This window comes from Lepidochelys kempii, chromosome 1 (genome assembly GCF_965140285.1).
Source record: "Lepidochelys kempii isolate rLepKem1 chromosome 1, rLepKem1.hap1, whole genome shotgun sequence".
NCBI lineage: Eukaryota > Metazoa > Chordata > Testudines > Cheloniidae > Lepidochelys > Lepidochelys kempii.
Window position 1 is genome coordinate 286,624,232 of NC_136380.1, and position 20,650 is coordinate 286,644,881.

At 39.3% G+C, this 20,650-nt stretch overlaps 1 protein-coding gene across 7 annotated transcripts in view; it reads left to right on the forward strand.

Moving 5' to 3' along the window:
- PTPRR (protein tyrosine phosphatase receptor type R) overlaps positions 1 to 20,650 on the forward strand; it is a 198,774-nt gene that overhangs the window by 99,736 nt on the left and 78,388 nt on the right. For 5 of the 7 annotated variants that reach the window (XR_012156754.1, XR_012156755.1, XM_073327782.2 and 2 more), the window contains 3 exons: positions 3,355 to 3,468; positions 8,334 to 8,489; positions 15,163 to 15,273. Coding sequence is in view for 5 of the 7 variants with exons in the window: in XM_073327782.2 (XP_073183883.1) it covers positions 3,355 to 3,468; positions 8,334 to 8,489; positions 15,163 to 15,273 (381 nt within the window). In the remaining 2 variants the exon portion in view is untranslated. Of the gene's footprint in view, positions 1 to 2,056; positions 2,133 to 3,354; positions 3,469 to 8,333; positions 8,490 to 15,162; positions 15,274 to 20,650 lie in introns of those variants that run through there. The other 2 variants (XM_073327784.2, XM_073327785.2) reach the window with 2 other exon arrangements.

Genomic DNA, 20,650 nt, shown 5'->3' on the forward strand with positions numbered 1-20,650 from the left:
TTTAAAAAGAGTCGGGGGGGGGACGACAGTCCCCATAATCCCCAAGTCAAAATGTTACAGTTTCTAAATACAACATTTAAAGTCATAATAAAAAAATGTGTTTTGAAATGCAAATTCGTGGGGGGGGATTGCAATTTTCAAAATCAATAGGAAAATATTGATTTCAACTAAGCCACATTTCATGATGGGAAAAGTTAGCTGTCAAAAAATTTCAATCTCTCTCTCTCTGCATGTGAGTTCATTTCTAGACATGGGATAGAGTATTATCAGAATGCTGTTGATACACAATTATACACAGAAAATCTCATGCACTGATTCAGGTTTGGATAAGAGCCAGGAAGGCTGACCCATGTATCTGAAATATTCCAAATAGATACAAAGCAAGCCTGAGAATGTGGCTGGCTCTGTGGAAAAACCCTCTGGATACAACCAAAAGAGTCCATAATTTCCAGAAACATCTGCACTGACATCTGCATGCACATGGGAGTCATCAAAGATAATAATACATAAGGATTCCAAACATTGCACCATCGCTATTTTAGAGAGTTTAGCTCTGACATTTTCCATACGACCTGATGGTATATAAGCCAACAAAATCACAAATCTACATCATGCCTCAGGTGTACAGGAAATGACAGGAGCCAAATAAACTAGTCTCTGTATCTGGCTACCTCAAGCCTTGCAAGCAGAATGAAAACAATACACTACTCACCCCTCCTCTTTGTTCTGCGAAAAGTTAGAGCATGGCTGAGTGCAGAGTTGTGCAAATAAGCTCGCTCAGTGTATCAAACCAGATCGCTCTGATTTATGACAGATCCAGATAACACTCAAAAGTAGAATCATGAATCACATGTTTATTCATAACAGATCTGTCACTACCCAACCAAAACTGTAGTCACAATGAATCTTAGTAAGCCATATTAAAATCCTAATAGATACTGCCAACATTGCTGCCCAAGCCATCCATCCCTTCATCTTTGCATGCGAAGCCATCTTCCAGTCACACAAATAACAGAGACAAAATAATCACTAGAACACTGGATAGAGTATTTTCACTCCTCCAATCTTGAATCAAACAAGTGCCACAAAAAATGGTGCCTATTAAGGGTGTTGGAACTTTTTATTCTTCATTCTCTGTGTCATACAACAACTTTCTGGCATTCACTATAGATCAATTAATATTTGTTAATGATCTGATAGATAGGTAGGTAGATCTCTAAGTGGATAGCAATGCAAATAAAGCAACCCATTTATGAGTTTTCTTTTTGCACATGATCTGTTTTATGGTTTTCAATATTCTGGTCCCTGTTTTTTTAAACAAAACAAAAATAAATTGAAACAGACACTTTTGAAGACTCACATCTGAACCCTTTTTTTATCCCTGATAGTTAGATAGATAGATGATATACTGATTACCAAGTGGTAGGTGGTGGGAGAGAAATTTGGTAGCAGAAGGTAAGGGCGGGTGGATGTAGTTACTGGAGTTCCGAGGGAAGGAACCAGAATAATGAAGAGCAGTGGTACGTTTGAGAGGCAGACAGGCAGAGAAATCAGAGCAGCAAAAGGATGTTGTGAAGGAGAATAAAGGGGAAAAGAGAGAGGTTTTATTTGACTTTAGCCTGAGTAACAAATCTTGCACTTGAATCAATAAATTATTATAATAGAGAAAAGACATTACTTCATATTTGAAATAAATGCCGCTGTGCACAATTTCATTCCCCCAGGATGAAAATCCATGTACTGAGATGTTTATGGAATCCCAGTGTTAAATGTTTCTTCTTTGGTTTTCTGTTCTGAATTTTCATTTTGGAAATATCTCTTTCCAGGCATTTTATTTATTGCAGGCAAGAACTCTTTTCCCTCAAATCACCTGTTTTGCCTGGAACATATAAACCTAGAAACTGTCGCTACACTTGCAATAGCCAGATTAATAATTGCTCTGGGAAATGAGGATGAGTAACAGATTCAAAATTGTATACTCCTTAGAGAGCAGGTGCAATACATGATAAACACTGCTGATCAGCAAAGAGTAAATGATTAATTAGTGTTGTCTAACAGTGGATGTTTCAGTCTTTCCTTTTCCAAAGCAAAAGGAGCAGCAGCAGTAACTGAGTAAGAAATAATTTTAAAATGTATGCTAACATTTTATTATATTGATCTGCCATATGCTAATGCTCACAATGTATATGCTCCATAATGGTACTGTTAGCTTAATAATTTTGTGATTTCCAGCGGATCAGAAAGGTTTGGACTCCAGACATGTTTCTCTTTTATCCCGGTTTATCTAGTCGAGGCAGATTAGACCAATCTAATTCTTCTAATCTAATCTGTCTATCCTAATATATGTACTCTATCATATTTACAGAATACCAATCACCATAGTATCTAGGCACCAAGTTACAGTAATATCAGAGTGGCATAACGATATTAAAAAGGAGCTCTACTCCCACAAACATATATTTAGAGATTTGTTTTCTCTCTCTTTTCCCTTTCCTCTACCTCTCCTTTTTTACATATTTCTCTTGGAGTTTTACATTTTCCTGGTTTATACCTAATCAGAAACTGTTGCAGGCAAATTTTGTGACTGAAAATCCTGTGTCACTGAGAGAGAGATTTCTTTAAGAAAATAGTTCTTTCTTTATCAAACGCAGTCGCAATTTGATATCTTGCCCACTGCCAGTTAATGTTGCTTTCACAGGTCTATCTGGGAAGGGGGAAGCCATCCCAGGGTACTTTAGAGCTGAATGAAAGCTTCTCCCAGATCGCCCCTCACGTGTTCTGGGATCTTGAGCAAGTCACTCAGCCACACTGATGGCTTTAAATAGAAAGGAGAAATTTCTTACATGAAAAATCATTTTCATTCAGTTAAATCAACCAGTTCAATTTGATTTGGGTTAGACCTCTCTAAAGGTCTTACTCATTTCCAGGTTAGCCTCTCCTGTAGAATACATTTCCTTTCTTCCTTCCTGCCTTCATCTGTACAATGTATCCAGAAAGGAGCAAGGGAGGGGTGAAGTGTTGTGTGCAGCTCTCCCTCATCACCTTCCATCTGTAAAGGGAGAGATCTACATGCACAGGGCCGCTGTTACATGTGGATTCTTGGGGAATGATCTTTAATTCAGTTCTTACTCAGGTAAAATTCCATTGACTTCAAAGGAAGTTTTTCATTGGTAAAGACTTTTTTCAACTGACAATGTTTATTACACTTCCCTTGTACTTTTTCCTTATTAAAAATGCAAATCAATTTCACAGATGATCATCTTGAGAAAAACAATTAGTAAGATTCATAGAGGTCAGTCATTAGTCGAGAACTGTATGTGCTGAGCACAGAACTCATTTGTTTTTGTTTTTCAGGCACTGCAAATGGATGTAAACAAGCTGAATATCACATTGCTTCGGATATTCCGCCAAGGAGTGGCTGCAGCTTTAGGGCTGTTACCACAGCAAATTCATATCAACCGACTCATTGTAAGTACCAAGAATTTTGTATAACAGGAATTACCAGGTAATTTCAGTTACATTAAATTAGCTTTCGTGCTGTTATGGAAAAGTCCAATAGACTCTGATTGAAAAAAGATCCCCTTTCTATAGTTTTTTAAACCATTCTGTAGAGCATAATAGAAAATTACATCGCTGTTATCACATGGTTCAAAAAACTTATGGAAATGAATGATCTATTAAATTTTAGCATAATTCTAGAATTATTTCTAGAGTAAATTCTATAGAACTCTTTGTTTCATCCAAGGGTTTTAAAAGAACTAGCCAAGGAGATCTCTTGACTGGAAAAATTGATTTTTTTTTCAATAAATCTTGTAACACTAGGTTTGTCACAGAGGTCTGGAGGAAAGCAAATGTTGCACCAATATTTTAAAAAAGTAAAATGGATGATCCAGATTATAGTCCTGTCAGCCTGACATGAATCCCTGGTAAAATAATGGAATGGGTGATCTGGGACTTGATTAATAAACACTGCAAGGAGAGTAAAATATTTCATGCCAGTCAGCACAGGTTTATGGAAAATAGATCCTGTCAAATTAACTTGATATTTCTGATAAGAGTACAAATTGGACTGATAAAGGTTATAGTTTTGATGTAATAGATTCTGTAAGGCATTAGACTTGGTACCCCACAAAATCTTGATCAATAAACTACAACGATACAAAATCAACATGGCACACATTAAATGAAATAAGAACTGGTTAAATGAGGGATCTCAAAATGTATTATAAATGGGGAGTCTTCATTAAGATGCTGTGTTTCTAGGTGGGTCCCACAGGGATAGATTCTTTCTTGGCCCTATGCTATTTAACATTTTGATCAATGACTTGGGGTGGAGGTAAGAGAGACATAAAATTATCACTGATAAAGTTTGCAGATGCCACAAAGATTGAGGGAGTGGTAAATAATGAAGAGGACAGGTCACTGATGCAGAGACATCTCAATGGGTTGGTAAACTGGGCACAGGCAAACAATATGCATTTCAATGTAAGGTCATACATCTAGGAGCAAAGGATGAAACCCATAGGTACAGAACGGGGGACTCTATCTTGTGGGATCAGTGACTATCCATTATCCTCAAGTCTTTTCCAGACAATCAGCTTAATATGAGCTCGCAGTGTCACACTATGGCTAACAGGCCTAATTCGATCCATGGATAGAGCTGTCCATGGTCGTGCCGGTGTGTGCAAATGGCTCCCACGCTTCTGGACAGGAGTTCTTTCCATGCAGCAGTTTGCGTCTCCTGTCTGGGAGCATCTGAGACGCTTGCACACACGAGCAAGACCAGGGCAGGGCTGGGGGTGGTATATCCATGTCGGAGGAGCTGCCGGCACAGGGTGCTGGCTCCTGGGAGCAGAGTCTCAACATGCTGCTGGTTTCATTGCTGCAGTTCCTGGTAGAGCCCTGCAGCTCCGCAAATACCAATTTATATCTGCGGATATCCATATCTGTGGAGATGGATTTTGTATCCGCGTGGGGCTCTATCCATGGATGTATAAACACAGGAATATTGACGAGTAGGGAGGTTATATTACCTCTGTATTTGGCACTGGCATAACCACGACTAGAATAGTGTAGTGTCAAGTTCTGTTGTCCACAATCCAAGAAGGATGTTGAAAAATTGGAGAGGGTTAAGAGAAGAGCCACAGGTATGATTAAAGGATTGGAAAATATGCCTAATAGCAGTGGGACCCAAACTTTTGAGGGCTGTGCCTACCTTACCCCTGTCAGCTCCCCCCTACCTCCCCGCCACAGCTGGGAGTGGGGTGCAGCTTGGGGGGGACATAGACAGGAGTAAGGGGGCCGAGGCTGGGGCCACAGGAATGAGACTGGGGATGGGGACTGAGCCAAAGCCAGGGATGGGGGCGGGAGCAGAGTTGCAACCAGGCCCTGGTGGGGGCCAGCAGCCAGGACCACGGCCAGGTGCGTCTCCGTTCCTGGCCCCACCCCCAGCCTCGGCCCTGGGTGGGAGCGGAGCTACAGCCAGGCCCCTCAGCCAGGCGTGGAGCTGCACTGAGACTGGGGACGGGGCCAGGCGCAGGGCTGGGAGCTGGGGCCATGGCTGGGGGCAGGGCTGGAGCAGACCTTGGGGCAGGGAGGGGCTGGGTGGCACTTGCTCCCCACCCCCAACGGGAGCTGGCCTGGACCCACCATGCCCCCCAAAGGTCCCACCAAGCCCCCCTGGGGGAGGGTGCTCACCAAACTTTGGGGACCTCTGCCTTATAGTGAGAGACTCCAGGAGCTCCATCTATTCAGCTTCATAAAGATAAAGTTAAGGTGGGACTTGATCACAGTCTTTAAGTACCTACATGGGGAACAGAAATTTGATAGTAGAGGGCTTTTCAGTCTAGCAGACAAAGTTAAAACTAGATCTAATGGCTGGAAGATGAAGCTAGACAAACAGACTAGAAATAAAGTGCAAATTTTTAATAGTGAGGGCAATTAACTATTGGAACAATTTACCATAAGTTGTGGTGCATTCAGCATCACTGATCATTATGATATACATAATATATATATACATATACATCATGATATACATATTTAGATAGAACGATAGGTTTCAGCAGATCATAACCTTTCCTGTGATCCCTTACATGGGATGATTTATATGTACTATCACAGTTTTACACAAATGATGAATATGGGGGTTACAGGGCACTCCCTGAGGTATAGCGTGTCACACTACTATACTATATAAAGTACTTAAAGGTTAATGTTAATGGCTGACTGTAGGAATCTATAACTGTTGTTTTCCACAGGGCATTTCTGCCATTAAACAGAAAAGCCATACAATCTGTGTGTTGCTAGCATTCCATTATTGTTCCAAGTGAAGGTAGCTTTTTTCAGGCACGGTGTGGGCTGAATACCTGTGAAGAGGATTGACAGGTTCGATATAAATGTATTTCCTAGTATGATAAGATTTTATATGCCAAAAGGGATCAAAAATACCTTTCAAATAATGTCTTTGTGAGAGGATCACACGAGCTGTACAAAAGGAAAGATCAATAGCAATGCAATGACATTCTTTTCATTTTCTTTAGGAACGTCATTCATGGCAGGGTGTGCTCAATCTTCTTGTCCCCCACATTAACCAAAATGTTAAAGTTATAAGGCATACACAGTGAAAAGTGCAACTAAAACGGGAACTTTCCTTATGGGTCCTCAAATACTCTGGCATAACATGTCGTGTAGCAGCTTTCCTAATGTGCTCTGAGGAGCCTGGGTAATTGAGAGCATGCTGCATATTGTGTTTTCCCATTGACTCCGTGGTTTCTTACTTTCTCTTTTAATTTGTGGTTTGAGGGTAGACATATTAACATTTTGCCCTTACACCTTGCCCAGAACACATTAGAAACATTAATTAATATTAGTCTGCTCAACACCCATGGTGAGGAAGGTATTAATCTACCCATTTTCTATATGGATAAAATGGGGCACAAAGAGGTTATATGATTTGGCCAAGATCACACAGCGAGTCAGTAGTCACATGCATTAATAATGTAACTGAAACATCCTTACTCCCATTCCTCTTGCTATTACAACTAGACAGCAGTTCCCTCGATACAACACTGCTTGTGAGCAAAGCCCTACATTAACAGAAGGTATAAAGTCCTTTCTGTAAGCGAAGGAGAACCTACCTAAGGGAGGCACTAAAAGGCGGGAAAAGTACCTCCTCAGCAAGCTCCCCCCCTCCACAAACCCCATAGAAACCCCTCCATCAGGGCTATAGAGTTCTGACTCTGTGAATGGGACAGGAAAAAGAGGGTGGCGGATCTCCTCTGGAATCTCTTGCCCCCCCAAAACAGCCCTGCTCTAGGGGCATCTGTGGTGGTGGAGCTGCTGGCAACCTGCCTCCTGCAAGAGCTGTAGGGTCTGGGGCCTAGTAGAAGATGGGAAAGAATTCATGGCAATATGGAGGCAAGGAATCTCCACGAATGTGCTCTTTCATCTGGCTAATCCACAAGATCTATGGGTTTGTGGGGACTGAACTCCTGTCAATTGTTTTCTGGGGAATGGTGAATTCTGCTTCCAATGAAGAAATCAATGGAAACTATAAAAGTTTATTCTAAGTAAGAGCACAACCCTGTAGGAGAAAATGGCAACCTCTGTGTATGCTATGGTTTCTATGGAGGTCAAATTTAAGCTAATTATCCTTGAACGTGTCCCATTAAATCTGATGTCTGTGAAGTTATACTTCTGACTGTAATGGCTCAATACCTTAAATATAGCAAGGTCATATCTGTTTCTTCATAACAATGAAAGTAGTGAAGTAGGATGAGTATACTTCCTGAAAAAAACCCAAGATTATTCCAGTTTTAATTAATTTATCCCCATCCTGTAACAATAAATTGCAAGATATCAGAAATGCAAGCAGGCTTTTCTATGGAGTCAACACAACTTCCAGGCCAACTTTTAGGGTCCTGTCACATTGCTGTGGCATCTAATAGCATGACATTGCAATGAGAATCTTGTGCCTCAGCGTCACATAAAATTGCAATGTGTTGACATTGGATTGCAAAGTAACAACAAAACACCAACATGTCACGATGCAAAGCCGTTTCGCTGAAGGACAAACCTCTAAAGATGGTGACTTTAAGGTGAGGATAATCTAATAGGGAGTGAGAGAGGAAAAAATACAGCATATACTATTTTTTTTATTGTCCATCCTGTGAAGTTTAAATTGCTCGAAATGGAATGTGAGTGGAGAAAGAGAGCAAGCGAGCAGTTGCAATCCTCCTTACACTATATTTTTCATTTTTTAAAATATGATTAAAAATTGTGGCTGGCAGGAATGATTCAGAATCAAATATTTTATGATTTGTGTTATCTAGGGGAAGAAGAACTGCGTTGAGCTGTTTGCATCTCCAGTAAATCGAAAACCAGGAATTTCTGACGCACTTCCATCCGAAGAGGTGTTGCGTTCACTTAATATCAATATTCTGCATCAAAGTTTATCCCAGTTTGGAATTACAGAGGTTTCCCCAGAGGTAGGTTATCATGTGCCTAATATATTAGAGTTTACTGTAAATTAGTCAACTCTAAATATAATTATTAAGGCCTGCGTGAGTTCTGAGGCTAAGGTACTGATACTGAGGAGAATGTATGGCTAATAAGTTGTTTTTATTATTACTGCAAGGCAATAATAAAAAATAATCCTGTTAAATAATTTAAATAACGCTTGAATGGATCATATAATCATTCAGGCTATGGCAACATTACCGCTTATGTCGGCATGATTTATGTTGCTTAGGGGTGTGAAAAATCCACACACACCCCGAGCAACATAAGTTACACCAACATAAGCACTCGTGTGCTCAGCACTGTGTTGGTGGGAGAGCTTCTCCTGCTGACGTAGCTTCTGCCACTCACAGAAATGATTTTATTATACTGATAGGAGAGCTCTCTCCTGTCGGCATAGAACATCTTCACCAGCCATGCTGGAGCGACACAACTATATTGGTACAGCTGCACCACTGCACTGCTGTACGTATAGACATGGCCGAAGAAACATTGGTCTTTTATATGTGAGTTGGCTGATCTGAAGACTTCTGTGAAGACACAAATAGAATTCCGATTTCATGATAATTCTCCACTTCAAGTCCAACCTCCCGCTTGGTCCATACAGGGTTAAACTGTGTCTTGAATGGCTTTGGGAGCATTGTATTTGTTTATTTTATCTATTGCTGACTTTGTTTTCTGGGAGTGAGAGATCTGAAAGTTTTCCCACTTTATGTTTTTTACCTAGCCCAAAAAAGAGAGAGCCCTTAAAACGTCTCGCTATTTTTTATTACTACTTTTATTTAAACACAGGTCCAGCACTGCCACATCGGCAGTGCTCTGCAGACATTGTATTTGGACATATATTTGACTGTGGGTTTTGCTCGTGACACCAAAGGAAATAATAATTAAAGAAAAAAGGAAAGGAAGCCACTGAGTTCACACACACATCAGGCTATAATCAAATCACTTTGGATCTTGTTTGGTGCTTGGAAGCCCATAATTACACATAAAGCCCCTTGGACTCTTTGTGAGGTCAATTTCATGAACGATCTCAAAACAGTTAATCAAAAACAGATTTTCCTGTGCAAATTTCTATTTTGATGAGAGAACAGTTTTTGGTCAAAAAAACATTCTGAATAAAAAACTTTGACCAGCTCCAGTCCCCCCTCCCCACCCCAGTCCCGTTGATTCCTATGCCAAGCAAAGGATCAGGGCCTTTATGTCCAGGCCTGTGTGTGAGCCATTGCTGAGTGCATAATGGGTGCTATACTAACCTACATAGTTGCTGCACTGCCATTTTTCTACCTCATTTGAAAGTTTAAATTCAGTGTAAAGTGCTGCAATATATTGCACTTTTCATACTGAAAATATAAAAAACAAGTTATAATGAGCAAAGTCATATGTGTTTCCTACAGCAGGTAAATTATGAAAATGAAAGGGTTTTCACGGTGCAGATACTGAGGTTATAGGAGACTGAGTTATAGGATCACAAAGTGAAGCTAAGCAGTCCTGTCCTAATGTCAGATCTGTTCATTACAACTCCAATCAGCTAACCAGGCTGCAGCCCAGACATACTTTCTTTAAATGAGGATTTACTTTAGTGCTGAAGTGTCTGAATTTGAGAGATATGATTATCTGTTCCAAATACTTCAATTACAAATAACAATTCAAATGGACAAGGGAAGAAAGCATATGTGAATAATTCCTTATGAATGGAGAAAAGATTTCAAGCTCGGAGGGACTGTCTGAAAAAACAAAGTGCTGACTTTGAAATCTCACCTATGTTGCATGAAATAGTAACTTGTCATTCCTCAGTTTCAATAGCCTAGAACTACTAGGTATTTGAATTCTCTTTCTGTCAATCAGATAAATGTAGCCAATACAAAGTTAAAGGTTTCATGGAGTTTTCTCTAGAATTCTTCATACAAAATAGCTCATAAAGTCAGGTGGGTTTAATGCTATTGGGAAGATAAGAGCATTATTTGAATGTCTTTATTCCATTTTTAACAGATTACATAAATAAGGCCCCCTGATCCTGCAATGACTTATGCATATGCTTATCTTTACACATGTAACTAGTCCCACTGTCTTCAGTGGAACTACTCATGTGTAAGTCTTTGTAGAAATCAAGGACTAAAAGACAGCTACATTTAATCTTCACCTCCCAGCCATGTTAACTGACCAATTTTTCACGTATCCCTAAATCCACCTAAAGAACAAATGTTTACAGGACAGAGGCAATAAGGGGGTATAACCCAGAGCCACACCAATTTCTGTGGTCCCCAGGCTTTACTTATGCTCCTTACTGACTGCAGCCAGTGTGTTGGAAGCATCTTTTGAGAATGGTCAGCTTTCTTTCCATGCCTTGCACAGAGTGCTACTGGTCAAGTGCTTCTTCTCTCCCACCTCTCTCTATTACCAGAGGTCAGGCGTTCATTTCCTTTGTCCCTGAGAATGGTCCACAGGAGGTGCCTTAGTAACAGGTTAGGTCCAAAATTATCATAGAGAAAAAAAATTATAAAAAAAACCGAGGGCTTGTCTGCACACTAGCTTGAACCAGTTTAGATAAACCAGAGCAGACATACATAACCCCTTACATAGACATTCTTGAATCCATTTAGAAATTGTTTATATCAATTTAGCTTAAATTGATTCCATACTAACTCAAGCTATATTGATACAAACTATTGCTAAACAGACGTAAGAGTGTCTACAGAGGGTATTGCACCAGTTAAACTAAATTGGTGCAAGTGTGTGTGTATACAAGCCCTGTGAGAAAATCAAAGCATTACATTATACCGCCACTTAGCTATTGCATCTTTAAGTTTCAGTGTCTGTCTCTGCTGACAGGCTTTTTTTTTTTTTTTTTTTACCATCTCCGACTTTCTGCTCTCAATAAGGAGGACTGTACCAGGAAAGCTTTTGTCTCTAGGAGCTTAACAACTAAGCTGTTTTAAATTTACTTAATTGTGTATAGCCCCATCTTATCAGTTTTCCTGGACCTCAGAACAAATAATCCTGAACAATTGACACTGTCTCACAAATTATTTTCTTATCATAGACGTGAAGTGACTCAGCTACAATAGTCCAGAACCCCTGCTATCATAATTACAGAAGAGTTTAAGTAAGAGTTCTGCTGTCCTTCCCGCTCTGCATTAGAATCACGGGAACAGACTTCTTTCGTTAGGCTAACGTAGTATTTCGGTGTTCCAAAATGGCATGTCAGTCAGTGTTAGAGCTGTGGTGTGTCATTTTTGCCATTTTATAGACATTACCTAACGTTTCAAAATGGTTTAGATCTGACTTTGAGAAAAACAAAATCAGGAGAAAATGTGCCCTGCATTTATAATGGAGAAGAATTGCGGTAGACTCAACTACTTATATAATAAGTTCTACCATTTAAAAAAAAGCTCTACTGTTCCATTCATGTACTAAAAATAAAGTAATTAAAGTCCTTCAGCCAGTAGTTCAAAAATTGTGTTACCTAGTTAACTCTCTAGTTTATTTGGTCTTTAGATGGGGAGGTACAGGGCAGCATTTATTTACTGATGAAAGGGCAGCTCAGCTGATGCTCAGTGAGCTCCTGCTTTTAATCCAGTTTTCCACGTGGGATGTCTGAAACACAGGAAGGTTGTCAGGTAACCTCCCCAAGGTCAAACAGTTAGTTTATAGCTTATGGGCCAGTGCTGCAGCTGCTCTGAACACGGAATTCCCATGGCTGTCAATGGGAGTTCAAAATGCAGGGCAGCTGCAATGTTGGGCCTTAAGCCAGCATGAAGACCCAGGCCTATCCTGTAAATATTAGATGAAATGACCTCCTCACTGCATTGAGGTAACTGAATTGCACGAAACAAATAGTGAAAGCAGTGAATTTATTGTTGTTTAAATATGGTTAAGAACAATTTCAGCAGAAATAATTGGCTAGTATGCCAGTGTACCATTGAAAATGCTTCAGTTTTTTGAGTGGTTCACTGCAACAAGGTGATTTATAATTCGTTTTCAGCCTGTGGACACGTACAGAGCCCTTAGGGTCAGGTTTTGAAACAAAGTGCTCACATTGCTGAGCAGTTTCCCACCCAAGTACTCTCACTGATTTTAGTGGGTGTACTGTGTGAGTTTCATTTTGCCATCTGGCCTTCAGTGCTGTGACAGACTGGCATCTCAACAAAAGAATATTCTTGTTAATGAAGTATTTTCTAAGTCAATAGATAGGATGGTTAATTTAGGGGTACTTTTTTAAAAAAAAATTACTATCAAATACTTATCTGTGTGTGCTGTATTCTATAAAGCTACATTCTGTGAATTACACAGACTAGGCACTGAATGCTTCTGTCTCCCTCTACAACTAGAGGGAAGCAAATCTGTGTCAAATCAAAACAGCAGCGGCTGCTCTCAGTTATGGGTCCCTCTGTCCCTGGAGTCCATGTTCCCATCAGTGCATACAAACTCCTTTGCTTGAATTCTACCTGAGCAGGGCTTTCCCTGTTTGGGAGGGCTCTAGGTCAAAGGGGTTTATGAAGGCGTGTAGCATTGCTCAATTTGGCAAGGTCCCAGGAGACCTGGCAGATTTCAGAGCATGCTAGCATACACAATGACAACATAGCTCCAAACCATGCCCAGGGATCAGCATGGAGCAGAAGGCCCTATTGAGTTTGCAGACCACCCCACGCCCCACCCCCATGAGACTCCTGAACTTTTCCCTCTGTGGTGATCACGTGACTCCAAGTCTATAAAGTCAACCTCGTAGAATATTTGCAATAGGGCTTCCTGGGTCTTCATTAGGGACATGTCCATACTTGCAACTGTGTGTAGAGTACACATGCTGCATGCCCAGCAGGTATGGATATAAGTAGCAGTGTAGACGGAGAGGCACTGCTTAGGCAAGTAGAGAAGAAACACACCTGAACCCCCAGGGTATGTATCCTGCACAGTTCTCTAGGGGTATGCCTACACTCCAATTAAACACTTGTGGCTGGCCCATGTCAGCTGACTCAGGCTCCCGGGGCTCAGACTAAAGGGCTGTTTAATTGCAGTGCAGACATTTGGGATTGGACTAGAGCCTGGGTTCTGGGGTTGCAGGATCCCAGAGCCCTAAACATCTGCACCACAGTTGAACAGCCCCTTAGCCTGAGCCCCTGGACCTTGAGTCAGCTGACACAGGCCAGCTGCACAGTGCCTCCCATGTCTACACCGCTGTATTTAGCAGTGAAGTATCCCCCTGCCTCCCGACCCTGCTGATGCCTTTCCCTGCCGCAGTGAAAGCCTCCAGCAGCAGGGAAAGGCTCCAACAAGAGGGAGGTGGCAGGGAAACGCTCCAGAAGCTCCCCACTGCCAGAGCCTTTCCCTGCTATCTTCCCCCTGCTGGAGCTTTTCACAGCCACATGTAGCTACACACAGCAGTGAGTGTGGATGGAGCTTCCTGTTCACTGTGGTGTGTGGCTACCTGTATCCTACATGCTGCACAAGTGTAGACAAGGCCTAGGAAAGAAAGTTTGTTCTTAACTCAAGTTGATTAAATTGAGGAAAATCATAGTGAAGAGAAGGCAATTTTTAGTTTTCACATGAATTAGCTGGTTAAATTACAGATTAGGCTCTCTACAGGGCTTTTCTATGAAAGGGGAGCATTGAGACTTCGGAAATGCATCTTGAAGACCTGATTTAAATACTTTCTTTTCTCTCAACTTGACAATTTTATTCAAGAAATACAATAAAGAAATAGACTGAGATTAGGAGTGTGACTTTCTGTATTAATATGTACAACTTAATTTCTTTCAAGTCTATTTGTATGTAATCTTTTTCCCTTTGAAACACACAAGTGAAGATTGCATTTGCTGCAAGTATATACATCATATTCTGAATAATGTATTACAGTTGGACTGAGGATTCTATTAGAACCAAGTTTCAATTAAGCTTTTTTCCATTTGAAAATATCGCCAAAATCTTATAATTTCATATTCCAACCAGGCTTTCTCACTGCAATAAAGACAGAATAAACATTATTTGTTTTTTATTTTATATTTCCCAACAGCTCTGCATTTTTCAGCATACAGAGCTGCTTTAGAACTGTAATATCATTGGGAGTCCCTAAAGTTAGGAAATTGTTTGAAGTACAATCAGAATTTAAAATAGGGGGAGGGGTTGTTTTTCTTTAGGTTAGAATGTCAGGGCTTTTCAGCTTATTAATACATCATGAGATTCTGTTTGCACCTGTTTTCACTTCTGAGTAAGGTGTGGATAGTACATAGGCTAGTTTGTAGGTGTTGTGGGAGGAGACGGAGCAAAATGAGACAGCAAGAGCAATTTTCTCAGCACACTTATGAGTACTACCCTTTTACCTGATGAGCCAGGTAGTTTCCAAGAAAGAATGAGTCTTGTTTACTTAGCTTAAGACCAGTCCATTGCATCTGTGGGAAGATTACTTCAACAGTCACTAAGAAGATCTTAAATCATCTTTGGGTGTGTTAGGATTATTGTGGCAAACACGTATAGTTCAGCCGGTTTGCTTATTTGAGATAGCCATGGAACTAGCAGCAGTCAGAGCCATATAATATGGAATGTGTACTATAACAAATCTGAACTAATGCATAGTGCCTGATAAGAACTCTTTAATCTGCACATGATATTGTAGAATATCAACCTCTTTTTTTTTTTTAAATGAAGAAAAATGTTTTGCAAGGCCAGCATGAAGCGGACAAAATCTGGAGCAAAGAAGGATTTTATGCAGTTGTCATATTTCTCAGCATCTTTGTCATTGTAGCAACATGTTTAATGGTAAGTCTGTTGCTTTACCTTCTTTCTGTTTTCATTTATTTATTGCTTACATCAGTTTGAAAGACCGAGTCCTGCCTCCTTTATTCCAAGAGGGCTTTCATAAAATAGTCAGAAGCTCAGCCTCTAAGTAACAGTAAGTAACTCTGATAGTGTTGGGAGGCCAAAGCCTGATGCGTAATAGAAATACTTATTATGTTTAGAATGTTTTATATCTGATATAAAATATCACTAATGTAAGCTTCAGAAATAATGGACATTTAACCATGCACAATAATCATGCAGTAATTTAATTGAGGGTTTCTACTAACATGATAAACCATGAGAGTGAAGCCTAAGTGAGTGCTTTACGGAGACCACAGACGCCCTGAATGTCACTACGGATTTCTAGTGTATTTTATTTCTTATATTATGTGGTAATAAAAAACACAACATTGATTTTATACATGGTAAAATGGTATTAGCACTGTGTAACAATATAATTACAATAAAATATGAATTTGACATTGAAAATATTGATATTACCACTATTCAAAAATGTAGTTAGGGATAAGTATGTTATTAAACTGCTCTTTTAACATGACGTCTGACATGTGATGCAGTATATGTCTGGTGGCCGGGTGTCTAGCCACTGGATGTCCAGTGAACATCCTTGCCAATGAACAAACACTCCAATGAATGAAATTCAAAAAAATTTAAAGGGCCCTGAGTGCATGTTGACACTGGAGGTATTAAAGGGACACTCTGAAATCTTTTTTCAATTTGATTTTGTTTAAAAAAAAAAAAGGAAACTGTCAATTATAGCTTCAGAATCTGAATCCTTCCCACATTGTTAGGGCACAAGCAAGGCTCCCCCATCCCTGGGGCTCCAGGGCCATTTTTTGCATGTCCTCTATGTTATTAAGTTCCATAAGTTTTCTCTCTCTGAGTAGTGTTCAGTGGAGGGATTCTTTTGGTTGGCCCCACTTTAATGTTCTTCCAGCTGGTCAAGAATGTGTTCATTCTTAACACATGTCCCAAATATTTCCATCTTCTTTTCTGGATAACTTTACAGATAAGGGATTGTTGAACTCTGATGAATTTTGGCACTATTCATTCAACTGAATACCCAGTACTTTTCAAACATACTTGCTTTCAAGGGCATTTAGATGTCTGTCTATATACCTTTGGTGGATTTGCAGCTTTTACATCCATATGTTAAGATAAAAATAACATTTGAGATGAAGATTTGTAGGTCGGTCTGTAAATTATATATTTTTTAATGACAAAATCTTACTTAAGCTGGTAACGCCTCTCTGAAGTTGTGGGGGAAGGGAGATTCTTGTTTTTTTCCATCTGACAAACATTAATCCTCCTCCTTCCCCTCCTCACCCCTCATTTCTTATGGAGAATAAGACATATTGCATCATCAAAGACGTCACTGTAACTCTGGAAACAGGATGTGATAACTTTTTCTATCTGTGCTGCCTAGCTGTTCACTTTGTGGAAGCAGAGTACACCATCTTGGACACCTTCTCAGTCTTCCTCCTTTTATCTACATAATCTTGAGTGCATAAGTTTAACACACATAAAATGGATGCACTCACCAATTCTGCAGGCTACAAATGTTGGGCCTTTGATAGGGTACCCAAAATGATCATTTTGGAATTATACTGCAGCTGCATATTTTATCCCTAAATAGGAGTGTCAAAGGTGCTGTTGGCCAAATCTGGATCTTGATTACTCGGAAGTGTCTCTTAAAATGTGAAGTGGAAACTAATTAGATGGGTGTGCAATAGTGGTTAGTGCAAGCTAATTGAATTGTCTATGTTAATCCTTTGTTCTATGGAATTATTATGGAAATTATAAAACAGTCCAGCCTTTTCTCTTAATTGGGTTTTACAAATGATATTTAACTGCACAATTTTTACACTGACAGAAGACTGTGCATTAAAAGTCTTTACATATTTTATTTTTAATTTCTCTGGAATTTATTAATGAACTGCAATAAGAAAACTATCAAGCCTTTATTTTATTATGCAGTGTATTTCTATATACAGTAGTATTATGTAGTAACATGAGCTAAATTCAGACCAGTAAATTGTTCCTCCCAGGCCACCCATTTATTTCTGTGTCCCCCCCATCACCAGAAGAACTGTGTTCTTTGCATCTCAGAAGGGATTCACCACCAGTGGTCCTCTTCTGCAGCCCAGACTATGGACTAATTTCTTCTGGGAGCTCCATACATCATTTATAACCTGTTAAGTAACAGATCAATTAAGTGTAACTATTTAACAATGCTATTCTAAGGAGAACAGGCCTCTCTGATTTTTATTTTTAATAGATAATGGTTTGTTGTTACCCTAACCATTTTTAGAGTACAGGTTACTTGTAGAGCTGGTTAACAAATGGGATAATTTTTTATTAAAAAAAAGTGTCCCTTTTTCTTGTCAAAAGTTTTCAGATTCTAAAATTTGAAAAACGGAATGACTTTTTTCACACACAAAAAAAGAGAAGACAAGAAAAATTTGACCCTTTTTTGTGTAAGTTGTGAGATTCAACATTTTTTGACTGGCCCTATTTGTTTATGAAATTTAATTTGCCATTCATTATTTTTGCAGCGTGTTTCTTACCAAAATCATGGGGGGAGAAGGGATTCTGCCAGTTGATTGAATTTTAGAAACACTTTAATCAGGAGAATATTGAACAACAGGAAATTCACTTGTCCTGTTAAAAATTTTCACAACTGATCATTTGTTCTAAAGTTTGTGCAGCTTTTAGACTTCACAAAATTTTCAGGATATTCAAAAAAACTATGATTGTAGGAATATACACAAATAATTTATGACTCCATACATCAAAGAAAACCAAACTTGGCCTTTTTATTCTTGAAAACATAAGATTAATTTTAAAAATACTGCATCAGTTCTTATGTTCAATGCTTAGTAGAATTTAACCAAACATTTCTAGCCAGTCCAAGGGTTAGTTTCTCTTTCTAGGAGGCCTCATTCAATTTTTCTTAAGTAAGGTTTATTGAGTGACTTAAGCAAAATCAAAACAATATACTTTTATTCTGAAGTAAGAGTGTCCCCACACATTCATGCACTGAAATAACAAAATATATGAGTTAAAAATCAATTGCCTGTGAAAGTTAGGCGCTCTTTTGAGGTATTCTGGGCAGAAACAGAAGGTGTGAACTTCAGTGTATGTAGATTAGGCCTACTCATCGCTCCATGTGGACCCAAGCAAGGAGGCAACAGGAAGAGGAGTTGCATTCCCATTGAGCTATGAGTCTACACCAGGGTCCCCATATATGCAAAATTTAAAGATGTCCCACTGTGTCCTAGAAGGCAGCTCTTTAAAGATTAGGGATTTTTCTTCATATTTTTTTAGTCATCCTGTATCTCTGTGCTAGTGTGTACTGTTTATCCTAGTGTACCGAGGTGGCTGTAGAGAACTGCCTTTCCTTAGCTCTTGTGTGCTATAACTGGGTCAGACACCTTATGCCATGAAGACCTTGTCTATGCTCAGCCTTGAACTGAGTCTAAGCTTTCTTTAAACATGGTTGTAACTAAATTGGTTATTTGCATAGTTAGAGCCAAACTGTTTTTAAAACCATTTTTCAAAACCCAGAATGCCTTTTTAACCATGTCTTTGATATGATTTTTTCCCCCATCCACACTGTTTGGGCAAACTGTGTTACCTGAAACCATGTCTAAATGAAGACCAAACATGGTTCCTTAACTCATTTCACAGCCTGTTATCGGTGGGATCTAAATTTACTGGGTTGGGTTTTTTCTATGCTCAAATAGCAGAGTATTGGAGAGAGGTAGGAAATTATGCTAGTCTAGATGGACCCCAAAGACCTAACTGACTGTGCCTCCAAATGAGACATCACATTGAAAGAAAGCAATGTAAATAGGTGATTTAAAATGTTGTGCCATGAGTGGCCGAGTGATATTCCCATAATCAATTATCTAGGAGTTATCTGAAAGCATAGAAGCCCAAAATGATTTGTAGGAGGAAAGTGGTTAGAATATCTCAAACACCTGTGTTTATTTATCCAGTATACCTGTTGAGTTTTGTAATATAATTAGGGCTATTTTCCTCCAAAGTGAGGAGGACCAAATCTTGCTCACTTTACCGATGTGATTTATTCCCTAACTCAATTCAATGAATACAGTGTTTACATATGTTACTGAGGCCTGCCTAATGGGTGAATTACCTCATAAATGGGACAATTCCAAGCTCACACTGAAGTATTAATCTTTGAATATTGCCATGAAAATGGATGTATAAGATATATCCAGTCACACATATTGGGCTAGGCAGTGACAGACCCTGACACAGGGGCTTGAGTGAGAGCACTCATGGAGCCTCACTGAGTGGAAGCACCATAAAGGTTCCTGGATTTGTGGCAAAGGGAAGTAGAAGCAATACATTATGTTCCTTGATTACTCAGGAGCTTGTGGAATCCCCTGTAGACTCTGCAGGACAGAGGGATCTCCTAAGGTCTGGGAGAATGAAAAAAAACACACTGAGTTGGAGAGTGCAAAAATATACTTATTTTGTCTTCTGATGTGGGACTCGCTTTAAATTATTTATAGCGTCTGGAAAAGAAATATAGTATGGTTGTTACTAGGACTGTCGATTAATCGCAGTTAACGCACGCGATTAACTAAAAAAATTAATCTCAATTAATCGCAGTTTTAATCGCACTGTTCAACCATAGAATTGTATTAAATATTTTAGATGTTTTTCTACATTTTAAAATATATTGATTTCAATTACAACACAGAATACAAAGTGTACAGTGCTCACTTTATATTTTTATTACAAATATTTACACTGAAAAATGATAAACAAAAAATAGTATTTCAATTCATCTCATACAAGTACTGTAGTGCAATCTCTTTATTGTAAAATTGCAACTTACAAATGTAGATTTTTTTATGGTTACATAACTGCATTTAAGAACAAAACAATGCAAAATTTTAGAACCTACAAGTCCACTCAGTCCTACTTCTTGTTCAGCCAATCGCTAAGACAAACAAGGTTGTTTACATTTACGGGAGATAATGCTGTCCACGTCTTACTTACAATGTCACCAGAAAGTGAGAACAGGGGTTCGCATGGCACTTTTGTAGCTGGCATTGCAAGGTATTTATGTGCCAGATATGCTAAACATTTGAATGCCCCTTCATGCTTCGGCCACCATTCCAGAGGACATGCTTCCATGCTGATGATGCTTGTTAAAAAAAAAATAGTGTTAATTAAATTTGTGACTCCTTGGGGGAGAATTGTGTGTCTCCACCTCTGTTTTACCTGCATTCTGCCATATATTTCATGTTATAGCAGTCTTGGATCATGATCCAGCACATGTTGTTCATTTTAAGAACAC